A 23,567-nucleotide genomic window follows, 5' to 3' on the forward strand; every position below is an offset into this window, starting at 1 on the left:
ACCTAACTTAAAAAATATCATAATTTAGTTGGTAAGCACAACATCTAAACAACAAATTTATCGTATCTCTATTTTTCTTGTCCAATTGGTTAATTTTTTTTAAAAAAACAAGAATATCTAAATCATTTATTAATTTTATATAAAAAAAAATTGTGAATGAAAATGTTATTACATTACAATATATTCCTTAGAACAAAAATAGAAAAGTATGATAAAAATAGGCAAATAATTAATTATTTTAATGGAAGAAGAAAGATTTATTTCCATATGCTCTAGAGCCGTCCTTAGAAAAGCCCATACCGGCGCACGCGGGGAAGTAAGGATATTACAGTAATTTTACATGTAACCATAAACTAACCTGGCAAATTGGCAAGGGCATCCTCAAAGCAAACCAAAAGAATAAAGAGAGAGAAAAAAACCTTCTGTTTCTTAAGACCTCTTCCCACTCTTCAATAGACCTACGTCTCTTTCTTTTTTTCTTTCTTTACGATCCGATCCTTCTAAATCTTTTCCAAATTCTTCTGATTCAAATTTTCAAACTCCTTTTGTTCCTCTTAGTTCTTGAATCTTGAGAAAAAAAGGAAAAAAAACAAATTTTCCTGATTTTTTTTTGCTTCATTTTTGTTGCTCTGTTTGCCGTCGATCAAGGTACTGCCGTCTGAAAGAAACCCTAGTTTCTAATTTACGATGGCTGCTTCTAATTTACCAGATGCTGATTCGGTGACGGCATCGACTGCCGATCATTCTCCTCGTAATTCTGGACAGAATAACAGTAGCAGCGGTAGTAGCCCCAAATCATCATCACGTCGCTCTGGTGGGCGTACAGTGTCATCTCCGTGGACACAGATTGTTCGTGGTGAAATAGATATCGCGGCGGCTGTTTCGTCATCTGCATCTCCGACGGCTGTTGTTGAACCGGTTTCATTTTCTTCTTCTTCGTCTGAAGAGCCAGTGGGTGAGAGTTACGATGGCGGGAATGGGTCGTCCGCCAATGCTGGAAAGAAGCCAGCGTGGAACAAACTTGCTAATGGAACTGAAGCTGGGCCTGTTATGGGGGCCGTGTCTTGGCCCGCTCTGTCGGAGTCTGCCAAGGGCACACCTAAATCATCTTCGGATTCACTTAAAAGTTTAGGGGATGGATCCACTGGCGCGCAGGTATGTTCTATCGATTTTATATTTGTTGGCGCTGTTAAGAATAACACTTACTAAAGAAAGAAAAATGTTTAAACTGCTGCAGTCTATCTACATGATTAAGCTGAACTTTTCCATTTCTCAGACGAAATGATGATAGATTTATGAACAGATTCAATAAATTGTTTCTAAAATTAGTCTGTGTATGGGAAACAATGTTCAATTTTGGATGTACTTTATGAGCTTCTTGGAAAGGCTGAGTAACATTAACCAGTTTGTGGTGGGATATTTTTATGCCGATGCTCCTATTAAACAGGTTAAGAAATGAACTGAAAAATGTGTACTACAGGGGATAACTGGAGTTTTCGTTATATTGGTTATTAGTTGTATGTGAAATAAAGGGAGTCTAAATTTATTTATATAATATCTCTATCTTGCTATAATTTTATAGAATAGCTATTGCACGTTTATTGATGTAATATATATTTCTTGTTTTTGTGTAATAGAATGTCATTGTGTAATAGCGTGGTCAATTAACTATGTTCTTTAAAAGGAAAAGCAAGGGCAGAGGATGAATTTTCTGCCAAAAACCCAATGGGGCTACTCTTTGCCTGATTTCCTTGTTGAATAAGGAGAAATACAATTTTTCCATTTGTAAATTTCATACATCAATGAAATCTATTCTCTGAGGAAGAAAAATAAAGACAGCCGAGATAGAGGCATAAAGTTAGTTGTTATTTTTTCTGTTTACCACAAATGTAAGGAGGATCTTCACTGTTTCTTTTTCGGGTACTAGTGAGTTTTTCTTTCCTTTTCTTTCTTTCTTTTTTGTTTTTGTTTTGTTTTGTTTTTTTTTTTTTTGGATAAAGAAGATAAAAAGCACATTCTTTACCTTTTTTTTCTCTTCTTTTTTTCTTTTGCACATAGGGGACTGGACCTTCATCATCAGCATCATCAAACAAAGAAGGTAATAATGATGTTAGTCCTAATCCTGATTCAACTCTTACTCATCCAATAACTCCGCGCCAGAAATCAATGAGGCGTAATGGTTCGAGTAATTCATATAATAGTAGCCTTCCTCAACAGTCTGCACCTTCAAGTCCTGTGATTGATTCAGCTCCTAATAATTCTCCGAAGGATCAGACACAAAGAACCACATTGGTATCATCACAATCACATAATGATCATGGTCATCAACAGCCACGTAATTCATTTCGGAGTCGTGGTGGTGGTTCACATCCACGTGGGGATAATTCCCATCATCATAACTATGGTTCTAGACGTGATTATGATCGTGGAAATCAAGATTGGAATTCAAACCGAAATTATAATGCACAACCTCATAGAGTGGTTCACAGGTTTATTAGACCTCCTCCACCTCCACCTCCTAATACTACTGCCTTTATTTCTTCTCCAACAATGAGGCCTATTGGGGGTCCGCTGCCCTTCCCTGGTAGGATCTACGTTCTTTTTTTTTTTTTTTTTTTGGGAGGTTCCATGGTTTTCCTCATATGAACTTGCTTAATGCTTGAATCTATATGTAGATTTTGTACCTCCGGTGGTGTATATTGGTCCTCCTCCAGAGGCTCTTAGAGGTGTACCTTTTGTGGCTCCAATATCACCAAATGCGATGTTTTTTCATAGCCCGGACCCTCAGTTGTACACTATGATAGTGAGTCAGATAGAATACTATTTTAGGTATATTTGATCTTTTAACTTTTACATTTTCCTCATCATCCTTGTTTAGTATTAGAAATTTGAGAACATTTTAATGGTGACTGCGCCTTGTATTTGTGAATTGCAGTAGTGAAAATTTAATAAAAGATACTTTCTTGAGGCAGAACATGAATGAAGAAGGATGGGTTCCAGTTAAACTAATAGCAAGCTTCAGCAAGGTCAGTTGCTTAGAGGATTTTAACAAGGATGTATAACTAATTTTTTTTTCTTGACGATGATGACAGGATGATCTTCATTTTACTGCTATTTTTCTGCGTCGTGGTCTGTCTGTGCATGTTTTTCTCTGTTATTATTTTACGAAAAACTGTTCTTTTTTAATGTTTTCGTTTACTTCCTACTCTGTGCATGCCTTCGAAACTGTTTTAAAGAACAGTCCTGCCAATGAAATTTTTGGAATCGTTCTTGAAACTTTCAATTACTTCCTACTCTATTATGTGTTTTCTATGGGTTCCAAAAACATTTTAAGAAATTCTGATTGAAAAAAAAAATCATTTAAAAAATATATATCATGCCAACTCTTTTTGATAAAAAAGAAAACAATCCTTTGTGCACGCACACACATGTATTAGATTTGATTCTCAAACAGTATTTGCTTCTAGACTTATTTGATTTATTAACAGTGACAATAGTGTATCTCATGAATAAAAAAGGGCTACTTACAGCAAACGATTGAAGGGAAGAGCATCAGTGGAGAACTGAAATAGCTTCACAGTTAAGAATTGGTTCTGATTATGGAGATTCAATTTATAGTAGTAAAGAATAGGATTTTGTCTGATGGCACAAGGAAGCTGAAGCTTTATGTAGCGTTACCCTATGGTTAATCAAGTATAGGTGTTAATTTCTTGTTGCTTCCCTGTATGATTGTTATGACATTTTTCCTTCATTTTAAACCATCTTTCATCATGCATGTCGCCACACTTTTTGGGCTTTGTGGAGTATAAGCTTTGCTAGACAACAGTTAAATATGGGATGCATGTTTTGATTTTCATGAATTTTATGTCAAAAGACATGTTTGGTGTGGGATATGATTTTGTTGACATTGGGATGTGATGATTTTGTTAGGATCCCAATAACAAGAAACACAATATATTACTATTATTATTGCTATATCAAAAGATAAATTACAATGCCAAGTCCCACACTAGACAATCTCCAGTATGATCCTCTCTCCATAACATCCCTAACTCCTCATCCTCCTATTTATAATCAAGTCTTCCTAACTAATTCCCACTTATGCCCTTACTATTTATAATCAAGTCTTCCTAACTAATTCCACTATGCCTTAACAGAATTCTAGATATATGATGATATTGCTTTTGAAAGTAGGCAATGAGACATTTTTAAGAGTGATTTGCTCAAGGTGTTCAATGATTTTACAAGATATGGCCATATGGGTCAAGTTGACTTGATCATGAGTGACATTAAGGGCATGTTTGGCCCAAGGAGTTGGGGGAGTGGAGTTGTTAATTCTAATTCTTGTTTGGCCCAAGGAGGTCTTCTTAAATCCAATGTGTGCCCATGTTTAAAAAACATTGATTTCATAACTTATTAACTCCTTACATTGTGAGTCCAATGACTAAACAACTTCTTAGACATAATTATCATCTTTAAGAACATGTTGAAAAGGACTTCTGGATGAGATTCTTTGCTAACTTTTCCATATTGAACCTTTTTCCGTACAAGTGGGTATGGGGATTTTATCCTCCAGCCTCAAGGGACAAAGTAACATGCCAATTATTACTAAGCAGTGCACTTTGGATCCATCTTAATAAATGGGAGATCAAAACTTTTTCCTCCATTAAGGTATTAGGCAAGGTTCTGTCTCATTCTGTTTTCACGGTGGCGGTGTAGTAGATTTGTTACAAGGGAGATGCATGGAGACCACCAATGATAGTGTTGTGCCTGGGGATACAGTGCATCTTACTTACCCGGTGTTGGTGATACCATCTTTTTCTGTTCTAGGGAAGAGCCTTTCGTCCATTTTAGTGGGATCCTTCACACACTTGACTTAGTTTCAGGCTTGTAATCTGGGTTGACTTTTTCATTGCCAATTTTAATGTTATTGTACCGTATATGAAATATGGGCAGTATCACAATTTGTGGGGTTTGAGGTCTTATTTCTCTCATGAAGTAGCTGACCTCCCCCTTGGGTTATTAACTTAATCCTCTTAACTCTGGGAATGTAGCGTTTTATTGATATTCTTTATTATCAACATTTAAAATAGTGTGTGTTTTAAAAAAGAAAAGAAAAAGAAGAAGAAGAAGAAGAAGAAGAAGAAGAAGAAAGGGTTTGAGTACATTTTGGAATTGCTTTTTGAGTTTTTGTTGGTGCCTCCTTTTGCTGGGTTTTATTATCATTTTCCTTTCTTTCCCCTTGTGGCTTTCTTTCGCACTTCCATTCTCCTTGATGAAAGCAGTTCTTTTCCATGAAAAAGTACTTGCATGTGACTGCAAGGTCGGTGGTTCTATGCTTTCTGAGATAATTGTGAAGAATGACTTTTATCACGTAGCTTCTATAATTTATTCTGTCAGTAGATAGACATTTTCTCCTTTTAGATTTCTAGATCACATTTAGACATTTTCTCCTTTTAGATTTCTAGATCACATTTCCTATAATGGAAGTTAATATGAATAATTCTGGGAACCAGAGTGCATGTATTGTTCTTATCCTTCAAGAATATGTCATCTCAACACTCTTTTGTAGGTTCAACGCCTGACTGAAAATATTCAAACTATATTGGATGCATTGCAGTCATCTACAGTTGTGGAAGTAAAGGTCAGTGGACATCAGCTCCTGAACCAGCCTTTTCCTCCATCAGTAAATGGAGAGTTTAAGGGGTCTTGGGAGTATTTTATTTTCTTATCTAAGTTGCGAAAAGCATACTGAAAAGTGAAAGTTAGATGGATTAGCATTCTTAAAAATGCAATAGCAATAGTAGTAATAGATATAGACGTAAAATTTAAAATCATGTCTCTCTAATTTTTGTATATATAAACGTCTTCTTCTGTTTTTTTTTTTCTCCTCTTAGGGAGATACTGTAAGGAGGCGAAATGATTACGAAAGATGGATTATTCGGCCTGGTCAAGTTCCTGATCTTTCAGGCCTCCCATTAAGCCCCGGAAGTTCCAATCAGGATATGCTGGCAGCTGGTGTGCAAGGTATTGCACTAGAGAATATTAATCATAGGGGCTTTGAAGGTGGACAGGGTGATGATCGTACAGGCCAAGTGAATACCATGGCAGGTTCAGATCATTCATCTTCTGAAAGGAGTTAGACCAAGTTTGTGCTGTGAACCCATGTCCTTCTGGAGGAAAACTAGATGTGGGTTGTAGAGATAAAATGAGGAGATGTTAGTCACACGGTTTGCTCGACAAATATTCTCTTCTCTTGATGCCAAGTAAATTGGTAAACTGAAGTTGAAGAAGAGGAACAATTTTAAAAAGAAAAAGGAAAAAACAAAAACTTACACTCTATAACTTAAAACTTAAAAAATGAAAAAAAAAAAAAAAAAAAACTACAACAGAAGTTCCTTTTGTGGTGGAGGGATGCATTTTTGGTTTTGTGGGGTGTTGTTGGCTGATTGGCATGGCTTGTTTCTTCAGTTCATATTCTTTTTTGTTGTGATTTTCGTTTTTGGTGATGATGGCATGTACTTAATGTGGGGGAATTTTGATTTGCTTCCCCATGGCTGCCCCTCAGCTGGTTTTTTTTGATATCTTTGGGGTAAGAGAACTTTGAGTTCTTCGATGAGAGAACATGAGATTCGCAGAAGTTGAAAGGTTTGGCTTTTGTTCTGCAAGGTGAATCTAAAGAGGTTGGCTTTTGTTGTATGGACGTTGTGGAGGCTGGTCTTCAATTGCTGTTCTTCTATCTTGAAGGTTCTTCTTTCCATCTTCTTTTGTTGTTTTTCAGAGTCTTACCGCGGCGTTTGCTCTTTAAATATCTTTCAACTTTGAATGCGGCATTAGGAACTTCTGAAGATTGGACAATGCACTGCATAAAATGCCCCCCCTCCCCCTAATTATGTGATACTATCTTGCTCGTGATATCTTCATTTTATTGATACGTTTTGGAACAAACATTCTTGAAAATGGGAATTTGCAATACCAGTTAACAGTGCTGCATTTCTCCCAAAGTCCCTTGAACCCTTTTATTCTGTATACTGTTTGATATGGTGCTTTTTAACTTCTGTTGAAAGTAAATTTTGCTACTTGTATCTTTAGAAGCCAAATAAGCTGGTGTGGAGCTTTTACCAGGAATGACTAAATTTTACATTTACGTTTTTTTTAATTAATTTTTAAAGCAAGTTGGAGGTACATTTTTTTTTTTTTTTAAATTTGTAATTGTTTACTAACTTTTTGGAGAAATCTAACAGAGCTTTCCCATTTTATCTTGTTCCATATCTTCTAGTTCCGGTTAGGAGCAGAGTTGTTTTGGTCATGGGTTATGAGGTACGAAAGTTAAGTGACATTTAGGGCACAAAATAGGTTATTATAGTCTGTGAGTTATAATAAATCGTTATTACATTCTGTATTTGTGGTGTAGACTATTATAGTTTGGTTTATAAGTATTTGTATTTTGGGTGTAGATTATTTTAAGTTATGTTATAATAGTATGTGTTTGGAGTGTAGATTATTTTAGATTGAATTATAATAGTTTGTAATCTGAATGTAGGTTATTTTAGATCGTGTGATTTTTTTCTACTATTATTTTTTTATAATACAAATAATTATGCATATGAAATATCATATTTTGAAAATATAAGTAAAATATATGTTGATCTATGTATACAAAATTAATTGGATTTTAATTTATGTTAAAAGTTAACCATTTTTTGTCATTTTGGGAGGTACCTTGGTTAACATGGACAAAAAAGGAAAATACATTACATTAGGATGCAATTCATGTGTTTCATATGTAAAGCTCTCTTTTTTTTAGGTAAAAAAATCTAAAACAAAATAGCTAACTCATAATTGCATGATTATATATCAAATCTACTACAAGCTTAAATGCATAATTCAAACAAAGTAATTATTGTTCATTAAAACAATCCAAAATATGGGTTGATCAAACATTCTTTTGAAGGAGAAGGTTGCAATAGTCCAACTTCATAGTTGAGCGGATAATAAGCTTTCTGTATCTTGCACATTATAGAATATGATTTACATAAGTTCGTTATGCAATTTTTGTATATCTTGGAATTGGTTCACGACTTCAGCACCCGGTTTGATCTCTATTGCATGCTTCTCTTTTGCCCATTCTCCAATCAATCACCTTCAATGGATCATTTGTAAAGTCCTCACATTCTTAACAATCTCTATCGTTTCAGATTGATATCCACTTTGGTTCCTTTGACTTCCTCTTGAAGCATTTCCTCATTCAATGCTCTAACCAATACTTGTTCCATGCATCTCATTCTGTGGCATGTCCATTCCCTGACTAGACATCGTGGGGATGTTTAAATCTTGTGATTCACCAGTGGGGACATCATCATTCATATGGTTTGGCACATTAGTCTCGACGTCTAAATAGGTCTCTGACCATGCTCCCGTAGCCTTATCCTTGTCGTGTCGAAGACGTACGTCAGATCATCATAATATGAGAACGACTTGTGTAGAAGTCCCTTTGCTGCAGGATGACTTTACACGAACAATAAAATGAATGTTATAATTAAGTTATCAATATTCGTGAAATAATTTAGACAAAATTTCACCTTCACCCACCATCGAATGTCTTCTGCTCTGTTGTGATGCATTGGAATTCTTCATCCCAACTGAATCTACTACAAGTTGGTCCTCTCATTGTTTTAGGAATTTGATTCGACAATCTATAGTAGGCGATCCTTGAATCTTACAACCGGTCAACTTCTGTGCCATCATACGTTGCAGTTGTGCCAAGTACCTAGGTTGAAATGTCCCATTGTCCGATCTCCATCCACCAGATGCGACTAAACCTACTGAGCACTCGACAAACTTCTCTTTTTCCTTTTTAGTCCAAGTGTGATTCGGGGTTCTAGAGGAACTTGACATTCTAGTGTATACATGTACAAATGTTAATACATTTAAACAATAAACTATTACAAATTATAAATAATTAGTGAAGTGAAATACAAAATATAGTAAACGTAATGATAGTAAGAGAAATCCAAATCAAGCCATTTCATAGCACATGACAAATAAAATAAGTGTTCTAATTGATTAAAGAAGCATAAAGGCATTAATCATTACCTCCCATTTAGAAAACATTTGTTCTGCCAATTCATCCCTCCATTGGGTCAATTCATTTAAACTCTCAATGTAATTGATCTCATCCCCCCAGTTGTAGCAAAGTTGGAGTTAATCTCATCCAAATCCTTGGTCAGTTCACTATTATTCATCTTCCTATTGATAAGATTGTGTAAAAGGCAACACACCTTGATGGTTCGACATTGGATTTGCACTGGGTAGTATGATTTTCCTTGTAAGATTGCCCATCTACCCTTCAGAAACTCGAACACTCTCTCAATGACATTCAGTGTAGAAGAATACTTCATGTTAAAGAATTCACGTGGAGTTGTTGATGCATTACCTCCTCCATGTCACTCTGAAAGATGATATATTTCACCTTTATATAGTGCCAAGGAACCCTCTACATTTGAGTACTCAACATCACATAGATAATAATACCCTAGTTAACGTCTAACCATTTCAAACCTTATCCTACTAATACAATGATGAGTAAGAAGAGATAGTATATGTAGCTAGTTATCGTTCGGAACCTTCAGTCCGTTAGGTCGTGATATTGCATCTCTAAGAACTCGAGAATCAGTTGTGGATCCTTTCTGCCCCGATAAGGCAAATACGAAGTCGCCATTTGTATCACAAACACTGAGTACATTTGTTACAATTTCACCCTTCCTAGTCCTATACCTTGGGCAATTAGTGGCATTGACATTTACCTTGATGTACGTACCATCTAACGCACCCAGACAATTATGTGATAAAATAAAGTATGAAATATTCATGTACATACGTATACCTAACAAAAAAGTCACACCGAATTAATATTGGTTTTTTTTAACTGTACCTCAAACCATTGCCATCTCTGATCTGTACATTAGTTTGTGATTGACACAGGTTTTTTTTAACAACATTTCGTGTAATCATAACACTGCTAATAAAACGGAGTTGAAATACCTAGAAACTGTCTCATCATATCGTCAAATTTTCTTCCAACAATCGATTCTTAACATCATGTCATTCAAGTGTGTCCCTATTTTCTTATCCAGATGTAAACGAGCAAGGTTCAGGCACTTCTCCTCTACATCTACAACTTTAGTTCCAACTAATCTGCCAATTGTCTTAAATAAATAACGTAGAATGACAAAACATCTTCTATTCATTCTTGTACTTTGACGACAACATAAATTTAACTCATGAATTAGTTGAAAGTATGCTAATAGTCTAATACGATATCTACTACCGTGTGATGGGTTTTATATCCTCCTATGGTTATCTAGTAATAACTCTAGTGTTAAAAGTAACTGATGTTGGTAAGTTGGGAAGATTGTTAGAATGGTAACTAGTTCCTATGGTTCCATTATATAATTGGGGATTTAGACTTGTTCCTAAAAGGTAAATTATAGGTCACATAATAATTACTTTATTAGTAAAGGCAATCCTAAAGTATGTAGTTCCAACCTGTTCTTTCAATACATCATTTTTATAATTATACTAACACCGATCAAAACAAAAAAGGAATATGTCGTTCTGAATTTGGGGTTTTTCTATTTCTCCGTTGAATGAAATATATTATTGAAGGCACCATAACTGTGAACTCCAAATGCTCAGAACTTTTGGATTTTGAAGATCCCATTTTCAAAAAACGATTCGTAATGACGATATTTTTATTCTCTTTTGTAATAAATTGGATGATCATCGAAATGGATTTTGAAAAGTGTTTTCTCCTTATGACCATAAAATGAGGAAGAAACCTCAAGCTGTAATAACACAAGTAATACAAATGTAGAATTGGTGATGTGTTTTAATTACTATTCTTGTTCTATTCCTTCCATGCATTTTTGTTTCTAACTTTAAGCTATTTGTGTTTGAGAATTACTTGTTTTAAGTTTGAAGTTTTGTTTTACTAGCAATTAGATAATAGATAAAAAAAATGAATCGAAAAATAAAAATATTGAAATTTTCCTTTAAATGATGTAAACTAAGCCTAAAATCATGCAACTGTTCGAAAGGATAAGTATCATTGAAAATATGTTATTTTTGAAGTGATGTAAGTATGAATAAAAAATAGAAAAAAAAAGTGTATCCACTGGTGAAATCTATAGAAATATATTCTAGTACATTAACGAACCTCAAGCCACGCTCGAGCATGCTAATTGTCCACCTGACAAGAGCACACAAAAAACTAAAGATTAGCAACTATACAAACATAAGTAAAAAGGAAAAATTTGTAACCATCCTTCAAAAGAATTACATAAAGCAAAAGGGAGAAAGAAAGTTTAATCTTAGCAAGAGAGAGTGGGCAAACAAGATGAATGCGGTTGTTTTCTAACAAGTCCAACCCTAAAACAAGGTATAAGGGAAAACATTATATTACACGAAACTAAAAATAATATAGGGAAGCAATAGTGAAAGACACGTGATAAGAAAATAATGGAGGAAGAGGGAATTGACATACCAACTGCATTTAGGAAGAAAATGGAATGGGGTTATCCTTTAAGTTCAAGGGAAGTGATACCCATAAAGAACACAACTGATATCCAATAAAGTTGAAGGGGGTTATTTGAGAACAAGCAAATAAAGTCAATGATTTTGAAATAAACCTACCCAAAGTACTATTATTAATCAATGCACAATTACAAAATAAGGGATTGACCAACCAATGTGAATCTATTTTTTTTTTTAAAAAAAAATCAATGAATGGGAATAGGGTCTAACCTCAAAGATATGAAATTCATTCATTGAAATTCGAATTTTAAAATATATCATGAATAATCATAAGAAAACAATAATGTAGATACAAAAACCAGTAATGTGAAATTAGAAACCAAAAAATGTCATTTCATTCAAGGTAATGTGCAATGAAGCAAATGAACTGAAAATCAAAGACCAAGAATGGAGATATGAAGACCAACAACGTGTATTAGAAACCAAAAGATGCACAAAAGTTCAAGGTAATGTGAAATGAAGTACATGAACTGAAAATCAAAGACCCACAATGGACATACATACACCACTAATGTACATTAGAAATCAAAAGATGCACAAAACTTCATGGTAATGTAAAGTGAGGCACATTCTCTTGTAATCAAAGACCAATAATGTAGAATCAGAAACCAGAAAATGCACAAAATTTTATGGTAATGTGAAACAAAGAACATAAAATGAAAAGCAGAGTGAGTGAACATACAAGAACAAATATGTTGCAATCAAAACGAAAAAATGCAAGAAAGTTCAGACAAAAAAAGATACATGATCCTCATCATCTGCTGGGAGAGGAAGAGAAAAAAAAGCTTTTAGTTCCATCCCCCACATGCATAACTGAACAAAGCGGCAAAGGGGATCCTTCTTTTGGAGTGGCAAGTGGAAGAATGAAGGGAAGCACTTGGAACAACAAGGAGAATGAGGAAGTTAGACGAAAGGGGTTCAAATCTAGAGAAAAACATGCATTTGGAGTACCAAACAAACGTAGATCTATAGATTTGTGAAATGTTATACGAAATAGAGAGACAAAAGAAAGAGATCAAGAATCGATAGAGATGAAGGAGACGGAATGTCACACTCCCTCCCAGATTACCTTCTTAACCTGGAAGAGAATGTGACAGCAGTAGTTGCCAACTCTTTTACTGGCACTTACTGCCTACTAACCTGCTTAGCCTGTCTCAGAAACCCTAGAATACATACATGTATACTTATAAACATATTGAATAGATTAACCAAAACTTAACGTTCTTACATCAACAGGGTTCCATAGCCACTATTCACATTCACAACTATGTACATTACAAAACCTAGTGAGCCCAACATACACCCCAGTCCCTGTATGAACAAAATATGTGTACTAGTATTTACAGAACAAACACCTAGTCTTCCTTTAGCCTTGAGTCTTTGAGTGGCAGAGCAGCAACAGAATTAGCTTCTGGGGAGTTGACCGCTACCTGGGGAGGGGTACATTTTAAAAACAAGGTGAGCTATAAGCCCAGTGAGTGATTTAAATAAAACATAAATCTCATGCTTAAAACTGGAAACTAGAAAATTGAATTATGAAAACTGAATTGGCCAAGCAAATATGTACATAAAAGTTATAAACATATAGTAATTGAAAACATAGCTAAACTGATCCTTATTTGAGAGAACCCTTTTGTTCAAATCTCAACATCAACTCTACTTACGTGCAAGTGGTTCTAGTTAAGTACCGTCGTACCTTAGGTACTACTGCTCAAATACCTTCTCAATGTCCTTCAGTATTGAGTTGCTCGGATACCTTTTCTATGTCCTTCAATATCAAGCTTAACATGGTTCTAGTTAAGTACCGACATACCTTAGGTACTACTGCTTAGATATCTTCTCAGTCTCCTTCAGTATCAAGCTGTTCAAATACCTTCTCTAAATCCTTCAGAGTCGAGCTTAACATATCTTCAAAGAACATCTCTATTACACACACTTATTGAAAACATGATATTATAACATGACTTTAACATAACTTTCATATGTACATGGTTCTTTAACGCATGCTTATAAACATAAAAAATACATATACTTAGATATAACAACATGTACTTTATACTTTGCATATGCTATAGAAACTTCCTTTAAGAAAACTAGCATGTGTTAGCCTATCTTACTAAAACATGCTTCACAAACTTTATAAACTAGCATGTTTTCATAACTTAGGAAAACTAGCTCGTTTTATACTTCTTGTAAGATAATTAGCATAAGATTAAACTTCACTAAAACATGGATTTCTAAAATATTTAAAAACAATAATAGTCACTCACGGTTTTGGCAATCTTTCTAGGGTTGATAAGCTTCTTCTATTGGTGTCAACCCTATGAACATAACAACATATTTTAGCTTCCAGCAATTGTCTCCCTTTTGAGACTAGCTTTTCATAATTATGCTCATATTATACTTTACAGATTGACTTTACCTCCCAATGCCAACTTCCCTAGGTGTTGAACACTTAGGATTTTTCTTTAGGTGTTAACTTGGCTTACGCGACAATCCTTCCTTTAACCACATCAATCGAGCATCAATCTTCCAACCTAGGTGCCCTACATGCTGTCCAATCTTGCAAGAGCCTTCCCTTGGACATCTAGGTCACCTATGCTTGCCTACACATCCCCACGGCCAGCCCAAGGCACGTTGAAGCTCGCTACAGCCCGTGCACGCTCGGTCTCCTTGAGTTGCATGCTTGTTCAACCCTAGCAGCTATCTGCTTGTTCAAAAATTTCTATATTCAATTTATAATTCGTATAGCGCATGATACAGACCTTATCTTAGGAAATTTCCTTGTCCAAACTTGTTCATAATTGTCTTAGAAATTTACCTCAAATTTTAGGCTCATAATTCTTCTTTGTTTGATCAAGAGCTTCAGATCTTGACTACTGGCCCTGATTAACTCGAGAACTTAACCTCTCTGCGATTTCTTCATTCTTCGGTCTTCTTCCTTCGAGCTTTTTTTCTGGAAGCCCCAATGCAGAAACTAGACTTCTTCATATTTCAAATGGCACTAGAATCTCTCAAATAGCACGAGGAAATTGTCCAAACCGAGCCTCTTAATTTGAGCTGCTTGCTTGTCCTTCCCAAACAGCTGCCTACTTGTTCAACAATTTCCAGGTTCAATTTCCAGGGTAAATAACTCGAATTCTAGACCTCATCTTAAGAAAGTTCCTTCTATAATGTTGTTTATAATTGAGTTAAAAATCTTACCTTAAAATTTCAGTTAAAAAATCCTCATGGTTTGGCCGAAACTGCAAACCCTCGACACTGGCCCAGATTCACCGGTGAATATGTCCTTTCTACATTGGAGTATCCTTCCAGAAACCCTAGCATATAAACTAGATTCACCCAGCTTTTGGATGCCTTTAGAATCACCTCAATAGCACAAGTAGATTGCCTGGAATGACCATTTAAAGTCGGCCTACCTATTTATATCCAAGGCTGTGAGCTGCTGTTATTTATTAAATTGCCACTTAGCCCATACTCATGGTCACTTGCACAAGCCCATTGCCAATCCTTAGGCCATCACCTAGGCTGCCTTCACTCGCCCTTGTCTAGCCATGCCATAACCTCAAACCATGCCTTGCCTTGCACATCACAATCACCTAGCCTCATCACACAAACCATAACTTAGCCATCGACAAGCTCACCTAACCTCCAATGACAAGGTCATTGTCCACTAAGCCTCTTACCAATGCTCGTGGCATCCTATGCCTAGCTCTACCCTTAGCTAAATTTCTTACTTGCTAGGCTACTCCTATCCACCTGAGGCCCACACTTTGCAATACTTTGGACTTTCTTTCAAAACTTTTTTTATTCTTTAATTTTTCTCTACAAATTAGAATTAACTCATATTTTAACCAATTTATCAATCTAGTCACATTATTAAACATACTTAAGTAGGGAAAACAAAGCTTGGGGTTTACACGGAAGGAATGACAAACCTAATCTAAGATGCGGAATCAACGAAGATGAAGACGACAAGAAAGCTATGAGGAGTGAAATTGATGAATGAGAGAGTCGAAAGAGAGTGATGAGAAAGAGACGAATGAGAGAAATTGAGTGCGGAGAAAAAATGACTGTAGCAAACTTGGGGTGAAAAACAGTAAATATTGTTTGCTAATTAGTGTTATAATATTTTGAGCTCCAACCAAAAATAGTTGGAGTCCCAAACATGGAGTGAGCTATTATAGCCCACTTCTCTTAACTCCAATTTGGGGCCTAAAAGGTCTCTAATAAATTATGGAATTGATATTTTCTCAGTCGTGGGTCACGGACTTCTTGACCAATAATTTCATTTTTTCAACCCTTGCTCCTTGTGCCAAACATAATATAAGTTACTTCTTTTTATGTAGTACTTTCTCAAATACTAAGAAACCTTGGAGCCTCTCAAATGTCTAGATGGACAAGTGATAACAGCCCACTCTTAGCGGTTGATCAACTTAAGCCCCTAAGTCTCCTAAGCACTTGGAGATGCCGATGACACTATCTAATTTAAACACTTTTACCAAAATAGCCTTTCGTGAAAGACCAAGGCTTAAAATGTCAATTTTGACATAAATATCAATGTCTTAATTTTACGAAAATTTCGATAGAAATATCGTTAAACTATCACTTCGATAAGATATTTCTGAAAAAATTATAAAAACAAAATATTCATAAAATAAATTTAATTAGTAAATAAACATTTTATGAATTTAAAACAAGTTAATGTCTATTATTTATATTATATTTACATTAATGGCTTTTTGTTGCATATTTTTTTTTTATGTTTCATAGATTTTTCTACCATGCATGGAAATATCCCCTTCATGTTGATGTTGAATCCATGAAAACATGGAAATATCCATGAAAATCAACATGTAGATGAAAATTTATTAGTAAGACCATTTTCTTTAAAATATATATATATATATGATTTCAAAGCAATTTCTAGTCAATTACTCTAGAATCAACTTTCTAAAATTTCTTATAAAATGCTTCAAACTAATTTGATTATTTCAAACACCACTTTTATTCGTTACCAAACACTAGATTTGTCCCTTTTGGCATTTTAGAATCATTTAAAATTATGTCCAAAACCTTGAAGAAAAACTACCGACATTTACATGATTTACAAGGGAGATTGCTGGAATACATTTATTTTGTACCTATTAGATACCAAGGAACGGTATCGAGTTACATTTACGAATGTAACAGAAACCATTATTTTCTGACGTGGAATCACTCTCTATGGGGGCGTTTGGGCCCCCTATTTATAGTTGGGCGGGTGGGTTATAATATCCCACCTAACGTTTGGGGCTCCAATTAAAATAATTAGAGCCCAAATGTCACTTAAGTGCTCGACTATTTTGGTATGTTTTCTTACTTTTCCTCGTTTTTCTTACTCTCCCTCATTTTCCTTACTTCGATTAACGCTCGATTATTTTGGTCTGTTTTCTTCCATGGGTTTTTTTTGTATGTCTTAAGCATGTGATTTTACCGATTCGCCCATGAGATGCACCCCTCGCGCCTGCCAATACGAATTTACTCGATCCTCGATGGCTCGTCACACGTTTCTCGATGTACGATCACTCGATACTCAGTTTCATGGTCACTCGATATGGCTGCAATCGACACGTATATACTCGATCATATCAACGTCATACTCAATGCTCGATTACTTTATACTTGATTATTTTGAATTATCCATGTTACTTGATACATGATGAATTTCAAATCCATATACATGGTGAATTTCAAATTGATTTCTTGAAATGTGAAGTATTTTATACTCGATAACATTGACTATATAGATGGTTGATTTACATGACTATATACTTGGTGCATGTTACATGATACTCAACAAAATTCGATAACTATATAGATGGTTGGTTTACATGTACTATATATTCGGTGTAATGTAGAAACGTTCTGATAAATACTCGATACTCGTTAAGATATATTTGTTACAAGATACTCAACGATACTCGATAAACATTGATTATATAGATGGTTGATTACTATATACTTGGTGCATGTTACACGATATTCAACAATACTAAAAAAAATTGGTGACTATATAGATGGTATATATTTACAAATAGTGTCAAAATTCACATGGAAAGCCCTAATAAAAATAATGTCAGATTTACAAATAATATCAAAATTCACATAGATGGTATAAAAATTCACATAAACAATGTCAAAATAATGTGAAAATTTACAAAGAAAAATTGATCTGCCCATAACTTGGGGAAAAAATCACTTTCATCACTTACTGTTTTAGTTTCTATAATTCAAGATACATAAAACTTTTTGAATATTTTAATTTGCCTATCTTTTTTTAGCCACCAATAACAATTTCCTAAAGACAAAAAAAAAAGTTCTTACTTATTTGAACTTGGGCCCCATAATTGATAATAGGGGCATGCAACCTTCTTTGAGACTTGTCATATGTTAGGAAACTGATCCTTAAAAGAACTTTATTATCATAACGGGTTGACACAATCTTCCAAAACAACAGCTAAACGATGAAGGTATTCTTCATTAAACGATGTGAATCAAACAAAGATTAGACAATTGCTTACAGTTGTTACTTGATCACTTACCAAACTCTAAAAGATCGTTTACAAACTCTATACAATCATTGAGAAATACTAGACGATTGCTTACAAAATACTCCGCGATCGCTTACGAAATACTACACGATCGCTTACAAGATCTTACATGATCGCTTAGTGGATACTACACGATCGCCTGCCAAATACTATACGATTGCTGGGCTCTATTACTCGAACGCTTAGAAGAAGAGATAGATGATGAGCGACACACTATGATTGAATCTACACGTAAGAAACTCCCAAACTCCCACTCTCGAGAGCTCACCTTCCCCACTCCAGATATGCAAACTTTCCTACCTTCTTTTTCGGTTTCTTTCTTCTTTTAAACCTCAACTTCTCCCAACAGAATTGAAAGTAGTTTAGCTGTGGTCCCCCAACCTTCTTAACCGCGACTTTCCCTCATCTCCTCTATTCTTTCTTTTTTGATATTGCAGTATAATTGGAGGCCTATTATTACCTCCCCCTCTACCTTTACCTTGTCCTTAAGGTAAAATTCTGGGAATTGATTCTGAAAATCATCTAATACCTCCCAAGTCGCCTCACGCTCTGGTAGTCCTTTCCATTTCACTAAAACTTCACGTCCCTGATGTGGCATCCCAGGTCGAGAGCTCAATACAGTTTTTGGTTCGGGTAGCCAAGTATGATTTTCATTGATTAAAGGTTCTATAGATGATTTTCCTTCTGGCTGTCCAACCACCTTTTTGAGCTGTGACATTTGAAAAATTGGATGGATCGACACTGTTCGCAACTTCAACCATACCCAATCCTCTACTTACAATTCGATATTGGAGGAAATCAGAAGCGAGATTTCCATGAGCAGCGGAACACGACTATTCCAAATTACAATCATGAATCAATAAATCATTTACATTCAACTTCAAATAAATGGTTATGCGATTCATATAGAAATTACAGCATGTAAAATACAAAGAAATAGAGAGTACAACTTTACGCACATAAGCAGAAGCGTCTCCACGCTTCGTTGCGCGGCCGCTCGAACAACAGCGACCATGAACACTCGATCTACACGACCGCAACACTGCAACGAACACCACACGAACACTTCGCGCTCATCCTTAATGATCTTCTTGGTCACGAACAACTTCGCAACACGAACGACTTCCACAGCACCACGAAAATCTTGACGATGTCGAGTTGAGTCTAATACTACCAACAAGGAGACCTTGGTATTATCGGTGTGAGAATCCAGAGGGTGGGCTCTGTTCGGACTTGGTATGAGGCAGACGAACAAAGGAAACACAGATCATGTACACGAGTGGGCAAGTGGGAGATGGCAGAGATCTATCATATAGGTCGATACCCAATTGTTTAGATAAAGCTATCGATTGTTTAGCTCATCGTCTAGCTCGGTCTGTCGCCTACAGACTTTGCACGATTGTTTACCTTGGGCCAGCGATTGTTTAGCAAAGCTATGTGATCGTTTAGTAAACACTGTACGATTGTTTAGCTCGCACCTGCATGATCATGTAGCTCGCCTAGCAGTCGTTTAGTAAATCTGTATATACTTGATGACCACCATGAGTTTCTATACGCTGAGAGAAAACTCAAAAATCCTTTTCAAACTTTTGTAAAACTCCTTTTTCAAAATAGGAAACCACTTTCCTTTTAAACTCACGGTTACCATGATCCAATAACCATCCACTACTTTGGTTATTTAAAAGAAAAAGAATTAATTATCCAATAATTAATATTATTATAAACATAAATGATAGCCAACTTATCATATACTATATTTATAACCTATAGTTTTGATATTTCATCTCATGAAACATATAGACCGTAGTTCTTTTTCTATTCCATGGTACTTAATGTAAATCTCATTTACATTAATCCTCCACTAGATGTATCTTATACATCATACCGATTATATCATATATAATCAAAATACCTCTAGTCAATTTGAACATTTCAAATCAACACCAAGAACTGATCCTCAATAGAATCCAAACTACCAAGGGGACCTCATGGACCTGTAGCTCCGAAGCTCCAACGGTACGTGAATAACTGACTAAACTCTTTAGTCACGGGATCTACCATCCGTTAACTGCCAGGCACTCCGCTAAAGACTGACAGCTGAACTCTCCTTACTATAGATATATTATGTGTCCATCTTAACCAATGAGCAGTGCGATAACCCTTCACAGATCGCTCGTAAGTACAACTGGGCCAATAACTGTTATACCCCTGTAGTTACATCTATCTCCTTAAGTACCACCGATCCCTCTAATGAACATAAGTCATAGTCCTACTATGATTGAGTCTTCTCTTCCAAAGAGAAGTTGTGGCCACTATGTTCAAGCCCCAGAATCAACTCTCAAGGGAGCAATCTCTCTACTTATCTATGCTTTGGGAAAGGAGTGAAATACATCTTGTGGATTGAGTTCCTAGCTCCCAGACCCAAAAAGGTAGGCATGTTGAGTTGGCAATCTGGCCACTCTCACCCATACTAATCAAAGGACATCCTTCAAAGACAGGAGTTCCCAAAACACTCAGGATTTAGGTCGTGTCACCTATGGTTGTTTAGGTGAGATGCAAGTCTCTAGTATCAACGACGTTATATACAGAGTCTAGTCATCTCGTGGTCCAGGTCTTATACAAATTCTTTGTATAGGATACCCCCACTCTACATCTCCACACGAATAGTCAGGATCTACCATATGTAGTAGTTTACAACATTTGCAAACTTCTACAAAGCGGGTTGTATCCGTAGTGTCACCAGGATCAGGTATCACACCTTAATCCTTATACTACAGACTGATTTAGGTTATCACTTAAGGTATGATCCACTTGTATATCACATATACATGCTTAAGTTCACATAAGATAACCAAGGAGCTTTGTTTATTGGATATGAGTAAATGCCATAATTAAATAACATTTATTTTATTCATTGAACAATGTGTATCTTTACAAAACAACGAGACTCCAGGAGAATTAGGACACCAATCCCAACAGATATCACGTCATTTCTTATCTGCAAACTTCTTCATTTTCTCTTGAGCCACCCTCAAATACTCCTTAAGTACTCACAGGGCAGCATCCCATTTTTTCATCATACATTTCAGACTGATCCCTGCCTTTGACAAACTTGGATCCCCTTGCAGAGTAATCTTCCGACCCTCATAAACAAATGTCATTGTTAGGTTCTGCCAATCTACTTCTGTTTTCCCCCAAAGAGTGTAGCCATTGCATCCCCAAAATCATGTCGACACTTCCTAGCTCTAACAGCAGGAAGCTATCAATCGCTCTCCAATCTCTCTGCCTCATTTCCACACTTTTGCATACCCCCTTACCTTGCACTGCGGTTCCCAACCCCAAAACTACTCTATAATTTGTCTTTTCCATGATTTCTAACTGCAGTCGATTCGCTAAACTTTCTGATATGAAGTTATGCGCAGTTCCACAATCAACCAATATCACCACCGATTCTCCTTTGATTTCCTTTTTAATCTTCATTGTTCGATGGTTCGTCAATCCCACAACCGAGTTCATAGAAAGTTCAGCATTAGGCAAAATTTCCTCACTCAACGTCAACATATTCAATTCTAACGTCTCTTCCCTTACTTTGTTGTCTTCATACAACTCCCATTCTCACTGGACACCTACACTATAAGTAATCTCAGTTCTCTCAACTCTCGCTCTTTGCACCGGTCCCCAACAGTATACTTTTCGTTGCACCGAAAACAAAGCCCTTTTTCTCTCTTCGACTGAAATTCAGCATCTGTCAACCTTCTTACTGGAATTTCTCTCCAGTTATCGTTATTCGACGTTCCTCACAATGTGATGGTCCTCATCGGAAATGACTCTCCGGTCTTCCCACCCTCTTTTGGTTCACTTCTGCCTACTGTCTTACTCATATTTTCTATATTGAATTTCAAAGAGTTTGAATTTTGGATTTTACCTTCGTATGTTCACACCCGACCCATTTCGACCAGCACATTTTCTCTGTCTTTAACACACTGTGCCAATGACATTATTTGCGCTAACCCGGTGGGATCCCAGTACTCAACTTCAACTTTTATCCACGACGCCAAACCGTTCATGAATGTCTCTTCTAGAACTTCATTCGGCAGATGAGGCAACGACGCTACTAACTTATCGAACAGATATCGAAATGTCTCCACAGTCGTTTCTTGTTTACTAGCCAAGAATATCCCACAGATCGATCCCTCTCTTAAAGATCGGAATCGGACTAACATCCTTTCTTCAAGTGTTCCCAATATTTGAATGGCTCTCTACCTTCCTTCGATCGGTACCAGTCCAATGCGGTGTCGTCGAAGCTCACAACCGCTACCGTCATCTTCTCAGATTCAGTCAAGTTATGAATTTGAAAATAGCAGTCTGCTCTGAATAACCACGCGTCTGGATCACTTCTGCTAAACACTGGCATTTCTACTTTCTTGAATTTACTTTGGTCGCAAATCGCGTCTTCACCAGCTTTTTTCACCAAACTATTTGTTTCACACACATTATTGGTATTTGATCCTTCTGCCTCTTCCATCACCTTTGCCTTTCCTTTGGCCATTTCCGTAACATAGGAAATGAGCATTTGTTGATGTTTCTCTGCTTGCAATTCCAATCGCTCAATGCTTTTCACTAACGATGCCAAATTCTCCTCTATGGTTGGCAATTTCTGCATTTCAACCCTAAGTCTAGAGATCTCTTGGTCTAATAACTCCAGTTTCTCTTCAAAATGTTTCTGAGCCATGATTGCCCAAGTGGTTGCTCTGATACTAATTTTTTAGGACACTGATCCTTCAAAGAACTTTATTATCGTAACGGGTTGGCACAATCTTCCGAAACAACAGCTAAACGATGAACGTATTCTTCATTAAACGATGTGAATCAAACAAAGACTAAACGATCGCTTACAATTGTTACTCAATCGCTTACCAAACTCTAAATGATCGTTTACAAGTTCTATACGATCGCTGAGAAATACTAGACGATCGCTTACAAAACACTCTGTGATCGCTTACAAAACATTCCGTGATCGTTTACAAGATATTACACGATCGCTTACCGGATACTACATGATCGTCTGCCAAATACTATACGTACTCAATCGCTTAGAAGAAGAGGTAGACGATGAATCTACACTATAAAAACTCCCGAACTCCCACTCTCGAGAGCTCACCTTCCTCACTTTAGATATGCAAATTTCCCTGCCTTCTCTTTCAGTTTCTTTCTTCGTTTAAACCTCAACTTCTCCCAACAAAATTGAAAATAGTTTAGCTATGGTCCCCTAACCTCCTTAACCGCCGACTTCCCCTTATCTCCTATATTCTTTCTTTTTTGATATTGCAGTATAATTGGAGGCCTATCATCATACTTTTAGTCTTAAAAGTTTTAATC

The 23,567-nt window shown here is 36.1% G+C and overlaps 1 protein-coding gene and 1 long non-coding RNA gene across 2 annotated transcripts; one reads left to right on the forward strand and one right to left on the reverse strand.

Annotated features, from left to right (window-relative positions):
• The first annotated feature begins 374 nt into the window (after positions 1 to 374).
• On the forward strand, positions 375 to 6,383 carry LOC120072753 (la-related protein 1C-like). The gene is made up of 6 exons (XM_039025232.1): positions 375 to 1,155; positions 2,059 to 2,584; positions 2,676 to 2,829; positions 2,936 to 3,026; positions 5,573 to 5,644; positions 5,898 to 6,383. Exons 1-6 carry the CDS (start codon positions 688 to 690, stop codon positions 6,141 to 6,143), a joined length of 1,557 nt encoding a protein of 518 aa, XP_038881160.1. The 5' UTR covers positions 375 to 687; the 3' UTR covers positions 6,144 to 6,383.
• Positions 6,384 to 7,802: 1,419 nt separating this feature from the next.
• Positions 7,803 to 10,341, reverse strand: LOC120074513. Its single transcript, XR_005481002.1, has 3 exons — positions 9,097 to 10,341; positions 8,593 to 8,899; positions 7,803 to 8,508 (listed from the first exon to the last, which is right to left on the reverse strand). It is a non-coding gene; the product is annotated as an uncharacterized LOC120074513 (long non-coding RNA).
• Between the last annotated feature and the right edge of the window lie 13,226 nt (positions 10,342 to 23,567).

The sequence above is a fragment of the Benincasa hispida genome, chromosome 3 (assembly GCF_009727055.1).
Source record: "Benincasa hispida cultivar B227 chromosome 3, ASM972705v1, whole genome shotgun sequence".
Taxonomy (NCBI): Eukaryota; Viridiplantae; Streptophyta; class Magnoliopsida; order Cucurbitales; family Cucurbitaceae; genus Benincasa; species Benincasa hispida.

Excerpts from the sequence above, each read along its gene's own strand:
- LOC120072753 (XM_039025232.1), top strand. The coding sequence starts at position 688 with ATGGCTGCTTCTAATTTACCAGATGCTGATTCGGTGACGGCATCGACT. Across the intron at positions 1,156-2,058 it reads ATGGATCCACTGGCGCGCAG|GGGACTGGACCTTCATCATC; the intron begins GTATGTTCTATC and ends TTTTGCACATAG. Across the intron at positions 5,645-5,897 it reads CTACAGTTGTGGAAGTAAAG|GGAGATACTGTAAGGAGGCG; the intron begins GTCAGTGGACAT and ends TTCTCCTCTTAG.